The sequence below is a fragment of the Vulpes lagopus genome, chromosome X (genome assembly GCF_018345385.1).
Source record: "Vulpes lagopus strain Blue_001 chromosome X, ASM1834538v1, whole genome shotgun sequence".
Taxonomy (NCBI): Eukaryota; Metazoa; Chordata; class Mammalia; order Carnivora; family Canidae; genus Vulpes; species Vulpes lagopus.
In genome coordinates this window covers 80,590,731-80,612,917 of record NC_054848.1, presented here as the reverse complement: position 1 = coordinate 80,612,917, position 22,187 = coordinate 80,590,731, and the positions used below count along the sequence as shown (strand labels likewise).

At 36.5% G+C, this 22,187-nt stretch overlaps 1 protein-coding gene and 1 long non-coding RNA gene across 2 annotated transcripts in view; one reads left to right on the top strand and one right to left on the bottom strand.

The window, feature by feature from the left end:
• DNAAF6 (dynein axonemal assembly factor 6) overlaps positions 1-16,532 on the bottom strand; it is a 34,645-nt gene extending 18,113 nt beyond the window's left edge. Inside the window, exons 1-4 of the mRNA XM_041740075.1 lie at positions 16,380-16,532; positions 12,304-12,376; positions 10,096-10,201; positions 7,134-7,230 (exon numbers count right to left, since the gene is read on the bottom strand). Of these exons, the coding sequence (XP_041596009.1) occupies positions 7,134-7,230; positions 10,096-10,201; positions 12,304-12,376; positions 16,380-16,532 (429 nt within the window). The remainder of the gene's footprint in view (positions 1-7,133; positions 7,231-10,095; positions 10,202-12,303; positions 12,377-16,379) is intronic.
• Positions 3,511-21,559, top strand: LOC121482255. Its single transcript, XR_005985579.1, has 3 exons — positions 3,511-3,545; positions 20,130-20,213; positions 21,486-21,559. It is a non-coding gene; the product is annotated as an uncharacterized LOC121482255 (long non-coding RNA).
• The last annotated feature ends 628 nt before the right edge of the window (positions 21,560-22,187 follow it).

The following is a 22,187-nucleotide window of genomic DNA, read 5'->3' as shown; positions in this document are numbered from 1 at the left end:
TCAACTCTACCAATTTTGGTACTATTTAAAAATTTAAATACATCTAATGTTCATAATCACAAATATATTAAATCCATACAATTAGATTTGCTTTTAAGGAAGTATTTATCCCCTACCATCATTATGAAAGACTGTTATGATATTAACTATAAATGTACATATATTACTGAGAACTATTAGAAATTGAAATGAAGGCTTACTGTGCTGCCTTGAGCTGATAATAAGGAATTGTATTACAGCTCAAATATCCTTCTCTGTGACCACAGTCTGATATGTAACCAATCAAATAAGGTTAGCATAACCAGAAACCCTACAAAAAATGTGTGAATTTATATGGAAAAAGATAATACATTCCATTATCAAGCAGCCAAATCTATTTATTAATTAAAAGTAAATGAATATGACTGACTTAACCTTAAGAGGGAAATCAGGACCTGAGAAGTAGACCACTCAAGAAACAAGTGAATTCTCTGAAGATAGGGAGACACTTTGCTCAGAATGACTGATAGCCATTTCTAAGATGAGAATGTGTGATAAACATGTGACTCCTGGTTGTATCTGCCAGATAGTGACTTACTCCTATCCCATCCCTGACTCTCATCGCATTTTCAGTGAGATTTAGAGATGGAGCAAGACTCATATCCCAGTGAAGAGATGATGATGAAAAAGAAACAGGCTTAGTTTCTTGTTTTATAGGTCACATCAGAAACTCCCCTTATCAATACAGATGCATTAAAGCAGAAGAACCAAAATATGTATCCATTGCAGCTTAAAAGAGCATCAAACTACATGCAGGACGCTTTTCCCCTCCTCTAGAACAAACTATGGGTCATTTTGGCAGAATATCAATAATCGTAGGCCCACTTACTTTTGAATTTTAGAGATAATCTGCTGTTCAACATGCAAGGGTGAAAATGGGAATCCATTGATCTACTTCTCCACTGCACCCATCCCCCTTCCTACCACAAATAATCCTATAGGGAAGACAGGCTATCTTCCTACATACTGTGATACCTAAAGTTCCTTTTCCTACAGCCCCCAACTGGCACCCAAGAGGTCAGGTACTTTAGTCAGCCCTATATCTCAGGGGTTGGCAGGTTCCTATTTTTTCCCACCTTGTTTCTATAACAGATTTTTGGCTTCCCCCATCATCATTGTTTTATCTCTATAGCCATGACACAGTCTCAACCTCACTTCACTGATCCACATCCTTTTGGTTTTCAGTACCCGGCTTGGAACTGGAGTGAGAATTTCCAATGCCTCTGTTTGAACTCTGTCTCTGAATATTGACCCCATCCCAAGGGGTATGTATTCTGTCCTCAGTCCATTTCTGCTAGTCTCCTAGTGTTCCTCTCAACACCTTGCCCTCTCCTAACATACAGGTGCTACCTAAAATCAGTTCTACTTCATTCTAAGCCCAATGCAAAGGCAACACTCAGTGGTAATATATTCTAATCCCTCAGAGAGCAAATACCAATTCTGAAAATCAACATCTCCCGTCCCTGTATTTGATTTCCACATAGATTTATATTTCTAACAGCCTACTGGATGCCTCCAACAAGATTTCTTGCAGGCAGTTCAAACTCAATATAACCAAAACTTAGTGTTTTTTCTCTTAGTACTTTGTCTTCTTTTGCACTTTATCTTAGCCAAAAGGTCAAGAAGCAATTGTCTTCTTTTGCATTTCATACCTGTATCCCCATACCACAAACAAAACCACTCTTGGTTTACTCTTATTCCAGAAGCAATAGATGGTAAGTATTTTAAAAAAAAGGAAGGAAAATTCAGATGAGCAAAAAGAAATAGAAACCACCTCTAAGACTACCATCCAGAGGCAAACCACTAACATTCCCATACCTTGATTGATGTCATCACCATTTACCCAGTCACCCAAGCTGGAACTCTTGACTCCTGTTTCTCCCTTACATATCTCATTTGACAACTTTTTAAATCCTATCAATAGTATCTCTGAAATGTCTACTTTGCTCTCTATCACCAATGCCACACTCCAGGCTCCTACCTTTTTACCTGCATTAGTGCAATTGTTTATCAACTAGTTTTCCCACCACCAATCTCCCTAACTCACACTCATCTCCTACCATCATCTCTGCCAAATTCTCCACCATAATCTGCCACTAGAGTTGTTCTGAAATACACATCTAATTGTTTAACTCACCTGCTTTTGGAAATTTTGCAACTCTAATGCCCAATTTCATGGTGTCTTAGTCTGCTGGGGCTGCCATAACAAATACTACAGACTGGAATTCTGAGTATGCTAAATATGCCAGCATAGTTGGTTTCTGGTGAGAGCTCTCTTCTCAACTTTCAGAAAGCTGCCTTCTTGCCGTGAGTAAGCAGAACAAGCTCTCTGGCATCTTTGTAGAAAGGCACTAATATCAAGTGGGCCCCATCCTTGTGACCTCATCTAAACCTAATTACCTCTCAAAGATTCCATCTCCAAATACCATTACAACAGGAGTTACAGCTTCAACATATGAAATTTGGGGGGGACACAATTCGATCCACAGCTTTCAAGGGCTTTTATGACTAGCTCTAAGCTTATTCCATTTTATTTTTTGTTGCTCCATGCCAGTACCTTCTGGGGTTCCAGAACATCACAAATAGCTCTCAAAACACATCATATACTTTCAACAGCAGCAGCTTTTCCATCCTGGCAAAATATTATGTACTTCAAATGTCCAGGCCAAACTCCACCTTGTATTGTGACATCTGCTTGGATTACTTCTTTGCATTACATCATTTTATACGCACTTCTGTCAAATTCAAATTGTTTGGGTTCAAATCATAATTCTGCTTAATTCTAAGTGTGTGAACTTAAGCCAGTTATTTGACTTTTGTGCTTCAGCAACCTCCTCCATAAAATGAAAACAATAGCACCTGTTTTATAGGGTTGGTGTGGGGATTAATAATTTACTATTTGCAAAGCTCTCAGAGAAATGCCTAGCACATAATCAGCATTATATAAATTATTTTCTAGTATTATTATTATATAATTTTAAGTGAAAGCAATCAGGATAAAAACCTTTATTCATAGACTGTAAATTTAGGGAAATGGCTCTGCTATGGCACTCCAGTGACCCTGCACTATCCACATTGGCCACATAGGCCACATAGGCCACATAGGCAGGTCTCAACTGCAATCTGCCCCAAGTCCTGGCAGAACATCCTGTGATCCTCCTGGAACATGGGGAGATATACAATCTTGTGAGGAGTTGCCTCAAGGCTGTTTCTTTTCTGTGTTTCTACCCTGTAGGAGGCTCCCTATCTTGTAGGAGGCTACCATGAGGCGGTTTCTCACCCTACTCCCTGGTTCCAATAAGGCATAAGGGTTTTCTACCTCCCTCCTCTTGGGTACAGATGCAGGCTATGAAACAGTTTAGCTACAGTCTAGAGTTGGCTCTTCAGCAACAGACTGCCCTACTGCTCATGTCACCTGTCATCTTGTATTTTTAGTTTGATGTTGTCCTGTGGGGCAAGAGGACATGGGGAGCTGACACCATGCTGATCTTGCTTATCCTGCCTGTGTAAGTAAAATCTATATCTATTTGGGCTCACTGTTCCCTTATTGGATGGATCTATGGAAGTCTGTGCTGCTGCTTATAGACTGCTTGATCTCTTGATAGCAAGTAAGTTCCTTGTGAGAAAGAGAAACCTATCTATTTTATTCAACACTGTATACCAAGTATCTGGCCTATAGTAAGTGCTCAATAAGTATGTGTTGAATTAAAAAGTAGAGCAAACAATGGTAAATATGTATTTGAGGATATATAGTCAAGGATATATATCAAACCCATTATAACGGGATTCTTGTGGGGAGGGTCGGAAAGTATAGAGAACAAAAGAGACAATAAAAATAATAAATTAAAATAAAGTAAAATAGAACAATACAGGGGCATTATACTCATGAAATGTAAGGAAAAACATACATGTTATCCAGGAGGGAAAAAGCCCTCTACCTCTTATTATTCTTCCATTAATTTATATGAGTATTTGATACCTTATTTACCTAACCATAATATAAGGAGAAAAAGCTAGATAAGCATCTTTTAAACCATGTTCCAAAGAGCCCCAGTTTTTCTCCTAGGAGCTGCTTCATGAGTGAGAGTACCCTTTTAACCAAGGCAGTGGTACTTTTATGTATTTTATATGTTGGGCTTTCTCATAAAATTTTGTTTGAAGAAAATGGTTGGCAGCTAAAAACAAAACAAACCTGCAAACCACTGACCTAGCTGTAGCTCTAAAATTAATGTACAGCATGATGATTATAGTTACCAATACCATATTGAATACTGGGAATCTGCTGAGAGAGTAGATTTCAAGTGCTCTCAACACAAACACACACACACACACACACACACACAATGGTAAGTGTGTGAGGAGAGGATACATTAATTAGCTTGACTGCAGTAATCATTTCACTATGTATATGTGTATCAAATCATCATGTTGTACAATTTTTACCTAGAGCATAAAATGACTAAATATAGATTAAGGCAAGGGAAGAGTGGTAGCTACAAACTTGGGAGAGGAACAGCAGGTAAACTTTAGATAATGAAGCTCTTTGGCTTGAGGTTAGAAGGAAAGAACAAAAGGTTTGCTGAAGACATATATATCTGTAACTGAGAATTTTGTTTAGGACAATCACTTTAATTTAAGACTCATGAAACTTGTTCTCTTATTTAGAGTCTGGGGAGGATACAGGAAAGGGTAATCTTTGTGAATTTTTTTTTCTTTGTGAATTTTTAAACCCTAAATCACTCCTTGTACTTAAACTGTTTGTGCTACTATCTTCCTCAGCTTAAACAGAGGTCTTCTTTCTTCTTAAAGTTTCTGTTTTGGATTGTTACATATACACCAGGTCAAGCCTCCAAATGACAAATTTAGCCAGTTCTAAGGTGTAATTTCCCCCACACTTTGGTATTTCTGATACTGGGGTGCTTCATGCAATCAATGTTATTCCTTTGTTATTAAATAAATGGCAATTTGATGATATCTTAGATCTGAGAAAATCCATATTATCAACAGGAATAATAAGCTTATAAATTTGAGCAAGAAACACTTGAAATGTGGTCAACAGCCTCTTTAGTCTGAGTCTTACCAATGGGGTTAAGCAATGATGGTGGATATCATCATTAATATGCCCACAAGATAAAATTCAAGCTACAAATCAGGGATTTTTTTTTTCTTTTTTGAGTCAGCTTACCAGTATGCCACTGTCCACAGCTATTCTTTACTCTTCTTATACTCACAACTTACTCAATTAGGCCATGTTATTTCATGCCTGGATACCTTCCCAAGTGCTTTACCTCTGTTGAAATGCCCTTCTTGGAATGTTGCTGCTGGAAAAATCCTGTCTATCCAGTGTTGATCCCTTTCTGCCTTATGTCACCATGTACCTGGTTTATGCCTTTAAATATGTACTTACCATACTGAATTGCAATGATTTGTTACATGTCCACCTCTTTTACTGTAAATTCCTTGAGGGTTATGACTTTATCTTATTTATCTTTGTATCCCTAGTACTTAGAACAGTGCCTAGTATGCAATTGTACTCACTAAGTATTTAAAAATTGCATATATGAAGAAAAAGCAAGAGAAAAAAACATTGTATATGTGGTGAAGTGCCATAGCACCAACAGATACTTCATGTGGTTTCCATTCAGTGTTGTCCATGCCTTATCCAAACCCTCTAAACTCCTGGTAGACTTAAAACTGTCAACAGTGAGTTTAACTATTAATAAGATGATTTCATTTATGTGAGTTCTGTCTCCCCAATTAGAAGTTCATTAAAGGGAGGGATCAAGTCTTCTTCTGTATATACTTGAGTTTTTTTTAAAGATTATTTTATTTATTCATGAAAGACACAGGGAGAGAGAGAGGAGAGAGAGAGAGAGAGGGTCAGAGACATAGGCAGAGGGAGAAGCAGGCTCCATGCGGGGAGCCCGATGTGGGACTCGATCCCGGGACTCCAGGATCACGTCCGGGGCCAAAGGCAGGCGCTAAACCGCTGAGCCACCCAGGGATCCCCTTGTTGAGTTTTACATAAATTGTATACTCCTACTCTGAGGTATAATTTGGTTTCCAATAACCAATTATTATTAATACTAGTAGCACTTTACAGGAGAGAGAAAGGCTCACAGCAGTTATTTACTTAGGGCCTAGAATTTCTTCATAGTTTATAGCAATCCTCAATCGTAGACATCAAAACTGTCATTTTACAGTTATTTAAAAGAGAGGAATTGGGATATTACTGGTAAAACCCTGGAAGCTAATTACTTCAAGATCACTTTAAACCTTAACTCATTAGAGTTTGAAAAATCTCCTGAGGTACTTAAACTCACTATTCCCATTGTGTTACTTGATTCAATTCAATGTCTTAAATTTTGTTAATAAGAGAAAACCTGAAGTTCATGCAAAAGAGAGACTCCATTTATCATTTGCTTAAGAAAAAAATATTAAGCAAAGCATCTCCAATGGGTACCTCAATACTCTATACAGTGGAGTTTCGTAAAGAGGGAGGGGAAAAGATAAATGCATAGCCCCTGATCTCAGGAAAATAATTCTCTACACCAAAATTACTAATGTAGGTTGCCAAAACGAGTTGCACCCCACCTTCTTGGTTAGGTCCAGACTCTTCAATCATTCTGAGGCTCAAATAAGTAGAAGTAAGGGGATCTTATTGATCTCATTGGTATTGCTGTTGTTATTACACAGAAACAGTGTCATTCCGATAAGGGAGTTTTAGAGTTTTAAATCAGAAGTTCAGATCCAAAAGTAAGAAAAAAGTCCCTTTCTAAGTCTCACAATGTCAGTTGAGTCATTAGAAAAAATACAGATAGAAGAGATAAGAGAGATCCAGGGAAGGGCAGTTTTCATAGGACTAGAAATAGTGTATCACATCCTATGATTCTACTATTTTTATTTGTAAATCTTATCCATATATGTAATTTAGTTTGTGTTTACAATTTAAACTGTCAATCCCATTATTCCCTTAGTACCTAAAACATAACAACCACTATTTTTAAAGAGTTTACTGCCTTGTCTGTGGTATTATGTATACAACAGTTAGTAAACGTAGCCAAGAGGGTCATAGAGAAAATAGAGAGGCTCACCACTAGATCTTCACAACATGCGGATGAAGAATCCTTTCTCGAAAATCCTAGGAATATATCCTCAGTTCCCACCTGCTGTTTGAATATAACCTCATATCTGAAAAAAAAAAGTCAATGATACAGGGACCCAAGAGAAAGAGCAAATTTCTATCCCAGAGGAAAAAAAAATTAGAAAATTATGTGGACATTCTATTACAAAAAAATAAAAGAACTAAATAAGTGCTGACAGTTTCTCCAGGCATGTAGCAGAACATAAAGGAATAGAAGTCTAGAAAATTCAGTCAAAAATACCTACCATTAAAAACAAATACTTGACACTGTAAAGCAGGATTTATAGTGTATTTGCTTCTTTGAAAAAAATAAGTTTAATTGTTTTAGAGCTATACAAATAAAGTGGATTGAGGGAACTTCTAATAAGATTAAAAGTAGAAGAAAAAAAAAGAAGGTTTTTTTTTTTTTTTTTCCTGAAAAGTGATGGCTCAGAAATATAGTAGGCCCAGAACCCAGAGTTTGATGTTTAGGTGGAAATTCTCATCTGCTGAATTTAAGTTACAGAGTAGAGTTAGAAAATCCAGGTATAGATCTGTTTCTGTCATTAACTGTGTGCCCTTGGTCATGTCACAAACCTGTGGGGTTGTCTGCTTCCAGATTTTTACAATCTATGGGAGAGGGGTAGGTTTGAACTCAGTGATCTCTACAACCTTTTTTCTGGCTCTAAAATTGTACAATAGAAATACTGATAATGCATTCAGCACAACTACCTTGTAGTATTCAGAATCTAGGCCTACAGAATTCTTAGTCCAATGAAAGATTTTCCTGGTATTTCACCTCACACATGAACAATTCACAAATCTTTCCTTGCCCCCAAATTTGGATCCCTAGGGATATAATGGTTTATAGAAAGAAACACTCAGCCATAATGTGCCCCATCTTTTTAGGTGGAGTGAAGTGAGCAAACATTTACAAATGATCTTTTTCCATTTAATTCTCCCCTAATGAAGAGATGCTAAATCTCTGGATAGGAGGACTAAAAGACTACCTCGACCTTCTGACCACTTGCAAATAGGATTGCCCAAGAATTAAAAAGGGATTTTTCTGAGTTTGAACAAGACACACAATAAGTAGCTATTTGATATGGGGCACTTTTTTCTTAATAGACTATAACATTTAACTGATATTTACAAAGGTGAAGCCAGGTTAAAGCAAAACAGAAAGGTATTGATCCATATGCCCATGACTCCCAAATGGATTTGTTCTAGCTGCTGCTCCTCTCTCCATCTCCAGATGCATTTTTCCAACTGTCTACTATATACATTTGCCTGGATGTCCCAAAGGCACCTCAGAATCCACACGTCCAAAACCAAACTCACTGCTTCCCCTCTACCTTCATTCCTAATCACAATTAAGGGCCTCACTATTCACCTGCTCACCCAAGTCAGTACCCTCAGCATAGTTTCTGAGGCTTTCCTCTCACTTATTATGTCTAATTAAATACCATTGATTCCTTTAAGAATCTTTCAAATAAGGGCCCTCATACTTCTCCCCAAGACCAGTGACTTAGCTCAGGCCCTTATTACTTTTTTTTTGGTCACTCATGATTCTTCTTTTGTAAGCTGCCTATTCACTTTCTTTACTCATTTTCATCTTTACCTACTGGGACGTTTTGAAATGTACTTGTGTAAGATAGAAAAGAAATTTTAAAAATGTAATTTTTTTCATGTCCTTATTGGAGTTCTCATTCATTTAAAGATTTCATGGATGTTCTTTCTGCAGAATATCAAACATCAGGATGAGAAGTGAAAATTTACTCAAATTTGGAACTTGCCACATATGGATGTTTGACATTCATCAGACAATATGACAAATGTGTGGCTTACCTCTTACCTTTCACACAGATGTGTGGGTACTGTATAAACATAACCTGAGATTTACTCTCTTCATTTTTAAGATACACACAGAAATGTTTTAAAATCCCTTTTGATATTTTTTATGAGGTTTATGGGGTTTTTTTGACATTGTTTATTTGAAAGCTGGATACATTTTTCCAGTTAATTATCTGCAGTCTCCCACTGCTTCTATTTTCAGAACTGATGTAGAAGATAAAAGCATAGGGTTGTTTTCTTTTTTTTAAAAAAAAACCATTGGACACAATTTTATAGTCAGAATTATAAAAGTTGTCAGATCACTTACCATAGAAGTCTTCAAAAATTTATAAAGTACATTATAATTTAGTAAGTACTGCCTTGGTTTTTCAAGCTATACCAAATAATCAAGATTTTATTTTAGAATACATATATTTAAAGCCTAGTGTATCTAACCATTAATTTAAATTATGGATGTGAACACACTTTCAGTTCCTTGAAATTGTGGATGATTTATTTCATCAGAGTGAAGGGCTATTCATGATAATAATCCTAAATTTCATATTTACAATTCATATTCACAATTCCTATTGAAAAGGCTACAAAATGAGGCTTTAAGCCTGCCTGAAAAATATATTAAACATAATCCTAAAATAACTAGTAAATAGGTCCAGGTAATAATAGATAATTGGAGAGAGAACACAGCCTTTTACCGAAATTGTGGAGCATTGAGTAATTAAAAGCAGGTCTTTGACACATAAACATGGTATAATAATTTAGCTTGTATGAATGCTTGGAACTCAATGGGTTTCCCCAGTCTTATTTCCCCATTAAACAACTGGCCAATATTAAATATAAATTTGTCACGGAAATGACTGTATTTTTCAGTGTTTGATAATAACTGAAAGGAAGGTGTCATGTTTTATTATTTGTTTCTGCTCCAGGAGGGAAAAAAATCATCAATTACACATGCCTTCTGTGCACTGTCACCATAGTTTTCTCTTTTATGTGGATTTACCAATCTTGTCAAAAATAGAATGGTATCAGATGACACATCTACCTTAAGCCACCAAACACTTTGCTGGCATCATCTGACTTACTCAGGCATTTCTCTAACATCCCACATGTCATCGTGCTCTGCTCCCTCTGGAACCTCTTCTGGGTTCCAGATCTCCTCGGCATTTTCATCACTGCTCTGAGGGATGACTGTGGAGAAGGGGAAGATAAAGCTGAGGCTGTTGTCTGTTCTTCACGCTCAGTTTGGGATCATCAAAGTAAAACATTTTCTATTTGTAATCACTAGCTTATGTTTTAGTCCAAACAAGCTAAATTAGTAGAAGTGTGAAATTTTTAAATCAATCCACAACCAATACACTGTAAAATTGTAATAATAGTAGAAAATTTGGAAATGACATATAAGGAAAAAGAAGAAAATAAAATCATCTATAATCCAACTACCCAGAGATAGCATTCTGGTCTGGATCTTTGTAGCCTATCTGTGCATGTGCATGCATGTGTGTACATATATAATGTATAATATATACCTAATATGTGAAATAACATTTTATTTGAAAAAATATATAACATATATATGCAAAGAAATATTGCACATTTTTTCCAGAAACATCGATAGGATCATATGTAAAACATTTATGTAAAAGAACCAATCAAACATACAATCACTCTGATTTGGGGAGCCAATGTCTTATCTTGCATTGGGTATTACTATCTAAAAGCTCTTTGATACCTTTGCCATGCAAGCATGACATAACTCTTTATAAAATACTATCAGTTAAAGAAACTGAAAGCAGTGGATACAATGATCATTTTTTTTACCTTTTTAAAAGATTTTATTTATTTATTTGACAGAGAGAGAGAAAAAGAGAGAGAGAGAGAGCGCACAAGCAGGGAAGATCGGCAGGCAGAGGGAGAGGGAGAAGCAGGACCCTGGATCATGACCTGAATGGAAGGCAGAAGCTTAACCCACTGAGCCACCCAAGCGCCCCCAAGATCATTTTTTTTAATTCACTATTTTCCTCATGTAGATGTGTGAGCCTTCAAGAAAATCTTTATTACTTGTCCTTTATGTTGGACTGAGCATGTACCTGGGCATCTACATGTCATCTTTAAATATTTAAAAGTAAATAAGGCATGCAAAAGATGTGCTTATATTTGTTCAACATTAAGTGCAGTACATTATTTTGAGTTCTCCTTTTAAGCATCCCCAAAATGCACCTGATTACCAGGTTTTCAATACTGCTAACTCTTTTAAAATTATCTGCTTCTGTCTAACATGGGCTTTGTAAAGCCTAATTACAGATGTAAGTAAAAGATATTTAGAAGATATTAGGCAGATGCTATCAGAAATTCAGGCAGCATAGAAATACATCAAAATTTGAACTAGTCTTCCAACATCTTGTGAATGAGGCAAAGAGACTCTTGAGTATGTAGAGTATAATCACTGAAATATTAAAATCATCCTCTCAGACCTCATGTTAGCCATTATTTTAAACAATTTTCCAGATAAAATCTTTTATAATCAGCTAAATTGATGAAGGAACTTCACTTCCTTTCCCTGTCCACCCTCTGGTAACTGTCATTTTGACAGAATTAGAGCCTTCCATATTTTTAGAGATGTGTAAGATGTTCAACTCTGTGAAAATGTATAGGCCAAAATGCTGGGAAAACCTCCCCCCAAATATTTATTCTAATTTATTGGACCCATCAATATATATGTCCCCCCATGGGCCTTAATTTACAAGCATTTTGATGCAAGATAAAATTATGCGGCTATTTGTTTTATTGTTTTCTCTAAAAGACTATTAATTAGCTCAATGGGGGCAGAGACTTTTCTATTTTGATCATCATACCCCAGGGATGTTCATACTACCTGGTACATAACAGGCTCTCAATAAATATTTGTTGAATGAATTAATGAATTCTGTGAAATTGCCAGAATATAGCAGGGTAGAAGGTGAAGAAACCAAGCATCTTGGTAACTAGACCTCAAATAATAAAAAAGTTATTTAACCACACATGACTTTCTTGGTTTTACATCTCAGGAAATATGCCAAAAAATGAATGTGAATAATTCAAGGCAAATTAATTTCCATTAATATAAAAATGACTTACCTACAACAATAGAGTAAAACAACATCTTTATATGTAAATGGCTGTCCATCATTTCCATGATTATTTGAGTTCCTCTTTGACAAATCCTAGTGTTAGTACTACTCTCCCTATAATTTTGCTCTCAAAGAAAAGATTGTACTGATTATATTGATCTATATGCTTGTTAAATAATTTACCTCTATGCTCTTCAGTGTTTGGAGGTCCAATATTCCCAGGCCCCATGGCTCCAAAAGCAGATGAACAATTTGGCTGGGAGAGAAGAAAAAAAGTCCAACATTCTGTAATTACTACTTGTGTAACTTAAATTTGACAAGCTTTCCATCTAAAATTTCATAGAGCTTCTCATTTAATCATCATTGTTATACAACAGATGCCAAGTATTATTTAGAATGTGTTTTCCTTTTCCTTTCAAAAAGTATTTAGTTTAATAGACCCTAAGGCAGAACTGATCTTTGATCAGACTAAATCCCTGGTTTTAGCCCAATGAATCCTGTATCCCTGCGGATAGGGGACTGAGCCATATTCATCTCTTTGAAGGTCAGAACCACGTATTAGTATAAGAGCATCGACACTTTTGGGTTTTTGCTGTATCTCACCATAGTTGGATGGGGGATGGAAAAGGATGGGAAAGTTCTATAGAAACCAAAACAAGCCACTAACTCAGATCTTAAGTGTTTGGATAGCAAAGAACTCATTCGAAACTCCCGATAACAGATTTTCCTTCTTTCCACAGTGGGCCTGAGACAATTCCTTGTCACACTACCTCATGACACAGAACTAATGGATTTATTTATTTTTGTTTTTATTTTTAAAAAAGATTTTTATTTATTTATTCATGAGAGACAGAGAGAGAGAGAGCCAGAGACATAGGCAGAGGGAGAAGCAGGCTCCCCACAGGGATCCCCATGTGAGACTCCATCCCAGGACCCCAGGATCACAACCTGAGCCAAAGGCAGATAGACAGTCAACCACTAAGCCACCCAGGTGCCTCAAACTAATGGATTTAAGCAGCGACCCCAAATTAACAGTGTCAGATACATGCTGGACCACTTTAGTCCATGTAAGTTCATTTCGCCATCCTCTTTGCACGCCCCCACAGGACTGCCCTTCTCCTCACCAGTACAAGAACAATTTTACTTTTATAAGTACATATAACATATTTTACACTATCAAAGAGTGGCAACCACTTCATTGATCCCTCTCTGGGATCTTTGGATATTTCAAGAAAATCTCAATATTTTATTAAAATGTTTTTGCTGATTCCAGACTCTGCCGCTCCAATTTACCATTGCTGGAAGTCAACGAATTCTTCTCTCCCTGGATCCTGGCAAACTAGCACATCTAGCTCTTTTTGCTCAGGCCCCTGCCTCGATCTCCCAAGACTTCAGACATGCACAGGAGTTACAATGTCCTGTTTGGGGCAAGAGGAATAGTGTCTGTCCTTGAAAGCCAGTGAAAAAGCTCACCTGTGTCTTTATTATACTAAACTATTCCAACAGCTATAAATCAGAAATTAAGCTGTAACATCTCACCGGTTTCTAAGACAGTAATCATTCCTTTCCAAAAGGTGCTTCAAAAGTGCTAGGTCTGCAGTTAAGGTGTTACAGGCATTTTTATATGAAAAATCCCAAGACAGTGTTCTGTACAGTTTTTTTCTTTTTCACCACTAAGGTCATATAAACTTATAGTGCTTTTCTTAAGTTATTAATCACCAGAATACTAATAGTAAATCAGGGCAAAGCGTTTCTTGGAACATGAGGGCCTCTTGTTTTGTTGAGTGACTCCTTCTGTGGAAAATTAAAATCTGTAGAAAGAAAAACTTGAACATTGCTGACCAAAATTAGTATGCTCTCCATGCACAGTGATGATTGGATCACTACATCACAACAGAAGGGGAGTTGTGGTTTATTAACTTCATGAAAATAAATGATTAAAAACAAAAATTTCAGGTGAAAAAACGAACCAGGATAATAAAAACGTTAAAAACCATCTTGCAAATGGTTTCTCTAAGAAAATAATTTCAGCCTTTAGCGTGGACCCACACCCAATTATTTAAGAAATTTATATTGCAATTCATGCCACTTTGCAATATGGGAGAGAGTTGGAACAACTTTGTTACAATTATCTGTGGAGTGGTGAACCTTATTTCAAATAGATGTTAAGATCCCCTTGTGAGTTTAAAAAAAACACTCATTTCCCAACCTCCCAGATTCTTAGCAATTTATGGTGGGGATGGGGTAAATAAGCCAACTCATTTGCAATAGTTCTGATGCTGTTTTCAGAGAGAGCATTTTCCAAAAACCATCATTCTTGTAATCATTGTTCCCAAGATTAATGCATGTTAAAAAATGAAAAGCCATTTCTCTCCTGGAAAATTTAAGAGTTCATTAGAAACATTAATTATTCTCCCACTGTTCTGATACTCCAATTCTATATCCTCTAATGATATCTGTACTGCAGTGTCTGAATGACCAATTACCTCAAAATTGCTTATAACCCAGATATACAGAATCATACATTATTACAGTAATTTTCCTCTATGAATTATACCATTTGGAAAATAATCTTCATCTGTCTGTTCTCATAATCACTCATCTTTCTCCTAGAATCACCTCTAAATGCAAATAAACTTCTCCATACGTAAACACCAAAGAGAACAGGCTGTTTTACCAGGGTAAACCTTTATCTCTGAATCTGTCCCAGTGAGAAGATCCACTTACCTCTTTTCAACGTTGCTGTGTCTCAAATATTTAATATACTTTTTGTACATGACATAGCCCTACCCTTCCCAGGATGTAGCCTTCTATTTCAGCTTAACGTGGCAAAAAATGGACTTACCTTCCTAACCTCATTGATACGTTGCTCCTAAATTTTTCTCCAGGGTGCTGCTTGTTGTATATATTCAATGCTATTATTAATCTCTTGATTTTTGTTTAGCCTCTACTACATTTTCCCTGATTAGCCCTTCTTGGATCCTATCTCAAAATTGCTTCAGCTACCATCTACAAATTTTATTTCCATTGCACATCTTCCTTAATTCTACACCTTCCACCTAAACTCTTCCTGGAGGGTGAAAGTTGCATCCAGTATTGATCTGAGCCCCTGTATTTACATTTGTTTCCCTACACAATGGCAGAAAAGAATTTGGCGGGGGGGTGGAACAAACTGATATGCATGCTCACTGGAGATGATTTTTTCATGGCAGATTGGTCATCATAACAACTTCACTAAGATCATTTAAAGCAATATGACATATTCTGCAAGAGTAGGAGATCTCTGCCCCAAATTTTGTTTGCCTTCATGTAGATAGTCTGACAGCCAAGGTTTGCTGATACTGAAGGAGCAAGGGAATGGAGAGAGCAGAGGGTTACCTAAAAGCATTTTGATTATTTTGGGAATACCAGCAGTGATTGTGAAGGGGTGAAGGTGAGTTCATGGAACTCTCCTACCCAAAATGAAGCGTCTCTTGCTGCTTGCAAGCCTCCCTGGGGTTACCTACCCTGATCCCAAATGCTATCCAACAAATTAGATTCCACAGCTCTGTGTGAGCTGGTATCCAGAAGTCAATTCTTGTAAGCTAAAGGTAGTTTGTCCCATTATCTGGCTCAAATGATTCTCTGTTCTGTTTTCATGTGTCGACAAAAATTTTTAAAAGATTTTATTTATTCATGAGAGACACACACAGAGAGAGAGAGGCAGAAACACAGGCAGAGGGAGCAGCAGGCTCCATGCAGGGAGCCCGATGCGGGACTCGATCCCAGGACTCCAGGATCACACCCTGTGCTGAAGGCAGGCACTAAACCGCTGAGCCACCCAGGGATCCCCTGTTGACAAATTTTTAAAAATTAAGGGAACTGGATTATGGGGGCCTAATTAATACTGTCTAGTCGAAGTTATTTGTTTTAGGAATACTGTCTAGGCTTAAAAACCCAAGCTACCGCTCTTTGCAGTGGTTGTCAAGCATTATTTGGCCATAAATATAAATGACAAACATTTTGAAATGTGGCTATTGCTACCATAGTTACAGAACTATTTTCCTATTCAGTGCTCAGGTAGTTTAGAAAAAATATAATTGTGTTTGCTAGAAATGTACCAGAGGTTACACTCTCATGCATAATCAGTCCTGCAACCTCCTGTGAATATATCGAATGACATAGCCCTGCTCCCCACAACAAGGTTGGGACAAGATGTTCAAATACAGTTTAACAACTTAGTGTGAATAGAGCTAATTCATCTGTAAGTCTATGACCACCTGTCCAGGCTCAAAATCATCCTCTTCTTCAGGATAAAGTAGCTTCGAGAGAGCTTGCAGAGCTGAAACCGAAGAAATGGTTTCGATCTCCATATTTTCAGACTCTGGATTTTCGGTTTCCATATTTTCGGTTTCTGCATTTTCCGATACCATATTTTCAGGTTCCATGTTCTGAGGAAGAAGATAATCAGAAAGAGATAGTTTGGTATTCTGTTTCATTGACAACCAAAGATTAAATCAACCTTCAGCCTTTAAAGTAATCCTTACAGTTACATTTAGGGTAGGAATTCAGTCTTTAAACATCTTGGAAGTGTCACAGACTTTAATGAATAGCCTGAGTAAAGACTATTGTTAATTATTTGGGCATAAATATAATAGGAATCTGTTCTATACCACTGCTAATATTTTTTAAACATGATTTTATAAAATTAAGTCACAGGGAACACTTCTTTAGCACTGTTATTAAATGATCCACTACAATTCCTGCATTGTGCCTAGAACAGTAATACAAAGGGACTCTCAAATGTGTGCTGGTACAAAATCACTTGTCAAAATCAATCTGCATACGGATGGTGTTTTATAAACCTTCTGTTTTATTATGTTTTACTATTATTTTGACTTTCTTTTTTAAATGAAAAACCTATCTTATTGCCTATAGGAGATGTCAAGGGTATGAAACAAATGTGAGATTGCCTTATACATCTAGCAGAGAGGCAGTGTATCACAGTGGTTTAGAGTAAGATATCTGGAGTCATGCTGCCTAGATTTGTATCTATTATTTACTTCCCAGCTCTTTGATGTTGGGCACATCATTTAAACTCTATACACCCCATTTTCCTCACCTGTAAAACAGGAATAATAGTGCTACCTCATAGGGTTGTTATAAGGATTAAGAAGCTTCATACATGTCAAAGAGCTGGGAACAGTGTCTGGCACATAGTAAGCGTGCAACATGTGTTAGCTATTATTGGTCCTTTAAAATTTTAATTTTACTGGGCATGAATATCACTTCTAATAATGATGTCAAATAAGTTAATGATAAAATTCATTATTACATTGGAAACTCATTAAATTGGAAAAGGTGAAATAAGTGGTGATAAAACAATCTTCTCTCATGGTATGTATGACCTGATAGTCTGTTATGGAAATAAATAATTGACAAATTAAACACAAAGGCTCTTGTTTATATTTCAAAAGTTCTAGTTGATTATCTGTTCATTAAATATTTACTGAACACTAAAAGCAAAAAGCTTATTGATACATTTTCTACCTTTGAAAACAAAAGGGGAAATGGATCCAGGTCTCAGACGCAGTGATATGAACAATATTTTGAGTTGAGATTGCACAAACAATGAGGCTTTTATAAAACAAATGTAGCAGAAACTGTTTTATTACTCCAGCATTTCCCACCTTACACAATTGTTGTGATGGCCTTATTATGCAACGCAGGTGAAAGAGTTTACTAAAATCTGAAAAGTTGTATAAAATTGTCATTGTTATTTGGCACATAGGGCCTGCACACACAGATACTTGATGATGAGGCTTGTGAGAGCTTAATGGTGGGCTGGTGAGAGGGGAATAAACTGGAACCAGCAAAGCTAACCCAGAAGAAGGGTATTCAGAAGTCCCAAATACAGTGTCTGAGGTAGCGATCAGAATTGCTATTCATATATTTTAATCTGCTTGGTAGGGGCATGACAGCGGGAGTTTGGGGACATGAGCAATGTTTCAGGGCAGAAAGATTGAATAATCATGGTTACATGGAGGTCTGTTTAGGTAATCGGTGCCTAGAAGTGGTACATAGGTGGGGGGTATAGGAAGTCTGTTTAGGTGAACAGTACCTAGAACCCTGGTCCATAGGTGGGAGTGTATAGGAGGCAGGGCCAATTGATTCTTGAGGATTACTGGGGAGTTGGCAGCTAGATGAAGGTTCAGAGTAGGGCAGGGCTCAATGTTACAATTGGAAAAGAGAACTAGGCACTGAATCAAAGGCTTTCTCATGTTACTGGGTAGCTACATTATGAAGCAAGGCTGTTGTTCAGTGGGTACAGTGGATACTGGATTGAGGGAAAGCAGATTTATCCTAAATCCCTACCAGTTGGGAAGTAGCTCTGGCCTGGTTATCTGATGAGAGGCAGGGCATGGGCAGTGGGAAGCCATCCCTGTAAGCTGAGAGTCTCAAAAGCCAGAGCTGGCATATAGTCAACAGTTTATGAATACTGAATGAAGCAGGATTAAATTCACACGAATATTGTATTTCAAAGTAGTCACCTTGGAAGGTTATACGCTGATGTAAATTATAATATCAGTGTTCAAAATATTTTGGAGTTGCCTTCATATGTATCACCAAGAAAATAGGTATTATGGCATCACTCAGTTTGATTATACAACAGATTTGTCCCCAAGTGATTTCTAGATGTATTTAGATATTACATCTACTTTCAAAATATGAAGATTTGCTACTTTGAGGAGATTCAAGAGAATGTGCTATAGGCCTGAAAGCTATTCTAAAAGAGTATTTTGAAAAATAATTTGAGCAATAGCAAGAGCAAGTGGATAGACTCCCAAAGTGACTGCTTTAAAGGGGATGCCACTTCTTGGGATGTATGTTTGATCATATAACAAATCATCCACAATAATTTATAGTAACACTCTACATATCTAAAGCACATTAGGAATTAGACTTCTTAAATTCTAAATTATGCTGGCATAAAATGGCATAGATTCTTCTGTAGCTAAAGGGGCATAGACATGTCATAATGAAATTGGCACGTTAGCAAAAATATTTTTTACCATATCAACTCTAACAATAACCTGCACACACAAAATAATAAATCAAAACATTCTTGTTGATATTATATTTTGAGAAATGAATCATCAGTACTTTGTGAATAACTAATTATTTGAAAGGATCAAAAGAGAAAAACAGTGATGTGAATTTTTGGAAAAAAATATTATAAATTTAATGGAAATGCAGAGTCTATCACCTTTTTTAGAAGTCTGACAAATTAAGAATAATTTATTAAACTTTATTGAAAACATTAAAGTTTACTTGACAGAAACATCACATTGTAAAAACTAAAGCAAGATGCCTTTTTACAAACCATGCAGTATTATTCATTTATAAGGCTATCTACCTGTAAATTTGAGATACATTAGGTTCATCTTAAACCCTGCAACCAAGGTCATTTATGATGTTACCCTAACCTAATTTTCTGCCACTCCTTATTCTCCTACATGCAATCTGTGTTCTGTTAAAAACTGAACTGCTTATTAAACATACCCCATGGGGTGCCTGCTTAGCTCAGACGGTTAAGCATGTCTGGGTCTTTATTTCCACTCTGGTCATGATCTCAGGTTGTGGGATTGAATGCCAGCTCCAGGCTCCCCACCTCAGCGAGGAGTCTGCTTTGGATTCTTTCTCCCTCTTCCTCTGCCCCTCCTCCCCAAATAAGTAAAATCTTAAAAAAATACTCTATAATCTCCTGCCTTTGTACCTTAGAATGTATTCTTCCTTTTGCCTAGACTACCCAGTGTAGTGATTTTTTTTTTAAAAGAACATTCTAGAGCCCCATTGCCTGAATATGGCATTGCCACATAAACAGGCCAAGAATAAATTGAAATTAAAGAAAACTTAAGTAATAGTTTCATTAAAAACAAAATATATTGCTAAATAAATTTGAGATTTGGTTATTAGAAAATAGATTTTCTAGGCCCTTTGTTTTTATTTCTCGCACTCTCCTTTGCTAGGCTAATACCAAAGGCAGAATTTTCCAGATAAAGCCTATGATTTGCCCACATCAACTTGAGCCATTGGGGCCTTCATACATAAAGGTATGTATGATTGGGGGAATCTCTCTTGGTACTAGCCACAAAGAGCTAAGGAGACAGACACTTCAGAAATGGCTCATTACAGAAACATAGAAACCAGTTAGGGAATAAACAATCTCAACCAGGATGGCTCCAGACCCATGGCACTGAAGCAGTATCAGTAACCAGGGATTAAGTCTGACTCTGGTTGTGAGGGCTGGGGTTATTCCTTCTATTTTATTTGCATCCATCCACAGTGTCAGTAGAGATGATTCTTTGACTTGAACTAAATGGAGAAAAATCTAAGTGAAATTAGTAAAAACCTTGAATAACATACTACTCAAAGGCAAATGTTATATTAATTCAAGTATATATAGCAAATAAAACCAGGGAAATAAAGAATCATAGCTAGTATCCTTTGGGAACTTGTTTAATAGGTAAACACATACCCCTATGTAAAGCACTGTTTATAGTTGAATGATCTCAAAGAATTCAAAATCCATTTACTCTCTTAACTTGGGCATTTCTCTGGCAACTTTATTCACATAATTCTTATTTAGCAATTTCTGAATTAAAATTCTTCTGAAAATGCAAAAGTAAACATCATCTCTACCTATGTCTGAATTAAATTACAGTATGTTGGCTAATTTCTTTTTTTACATTTTTGACAGCTATACATATCAATGATTATTAAAAATAATTCATTAAAAAAAAATAAAAATAATTCATTTTTTACTTTGTCTTTACAATACCAAGAATGATTTCCTTTTTTAGGTCTCAAACTTTCACTGCCATAAAATGTACCAAGTCATAAGTAACTATGAAGACTTAACAGGGTTTTTCTTATAAATTTAAAATATATTTAATAGGAAGATGATTTTTGAAAGTACCTGGAATATTTCATAAATGAGCCTCTTTTAATACTTCCTCTATTACACTTTATTTTAGACAAACTTAATACACTTGGCATTTTTTTTCTCTTTAATCCTCATTCTCTACCTCTATCTAAAAAGGACCTGAGACAGCAAATTTTCTTTCAGTGCTTTGAAATTTTCTCCCTAAGTCAACAGGCCAGTGCTTAATTTCTTTGGGAAACAGTCTCTGTTCTGAATCCTTGTCAGAACAAGAAGCTCTTAGGAGAAATGACCCCTACCACTCTGGTCAAATTCTGTTCTCTCCCATTTTATTTTATTTTATTTTATTTTATTTTATTTTATTTTATTTTATTTTATTTTATTTTATTTTATTTTATTTTATTTTATTTTATTTTTGACACTGTTTCTTACCTTTTGACAGGTATAGTCCAACGACTATAATACTTACTCGCCTGATCCACCTTCCGTGAGCCTGGGTGAGTAGCAGGCTCACAAGTAGTCTTCGCACACGGCGCTTCAGCCCACTTAAGTGCCGTCTGTCTGACTGCTTCTCGGTCCTCAACGGATCTGACCAACGTCCGTTGGAACCTTCAGGCCACAGTGTTCAGGTTTGCGCAAACAGGCCATTGTCCATGTAGAAAGTGGCACGGGCCAATATTCTTTCAATATGAACAGCGTCGTACCCCATATGACAGATTTGTATATTTAATATATAAATACAGATATATATATTTATCTCTATATATACATATATATATATTATATATATATGCATATATATATATATATATAATCTCCCACCAAGCCCCTCTGGTAAATGATGCCTGTGTATGTAAAACACAAGGAACAGTGGGTTATCTGGAGCACCCAGATCTACCTATAAGGGCACAGTTTTCACTCTCAAATTAGTGTTACAACCATATGTATGTGTGAGTTGACAAAGGGCATTGAGAAGCCTTCGTGTGTTCATTTTGGCCTTCAGACGGTCGAACAACATCTATTCCCTTGTATTGTAAACCGTCCCACCTCTCACAACCTGAATAGATTTGAGTTTTGTTAAAGCTGCCTCCAGCTTCTAGTGTCTAGGTCAGGGGAACTTAGGGAAAAGGTCTGTTCTACTTGT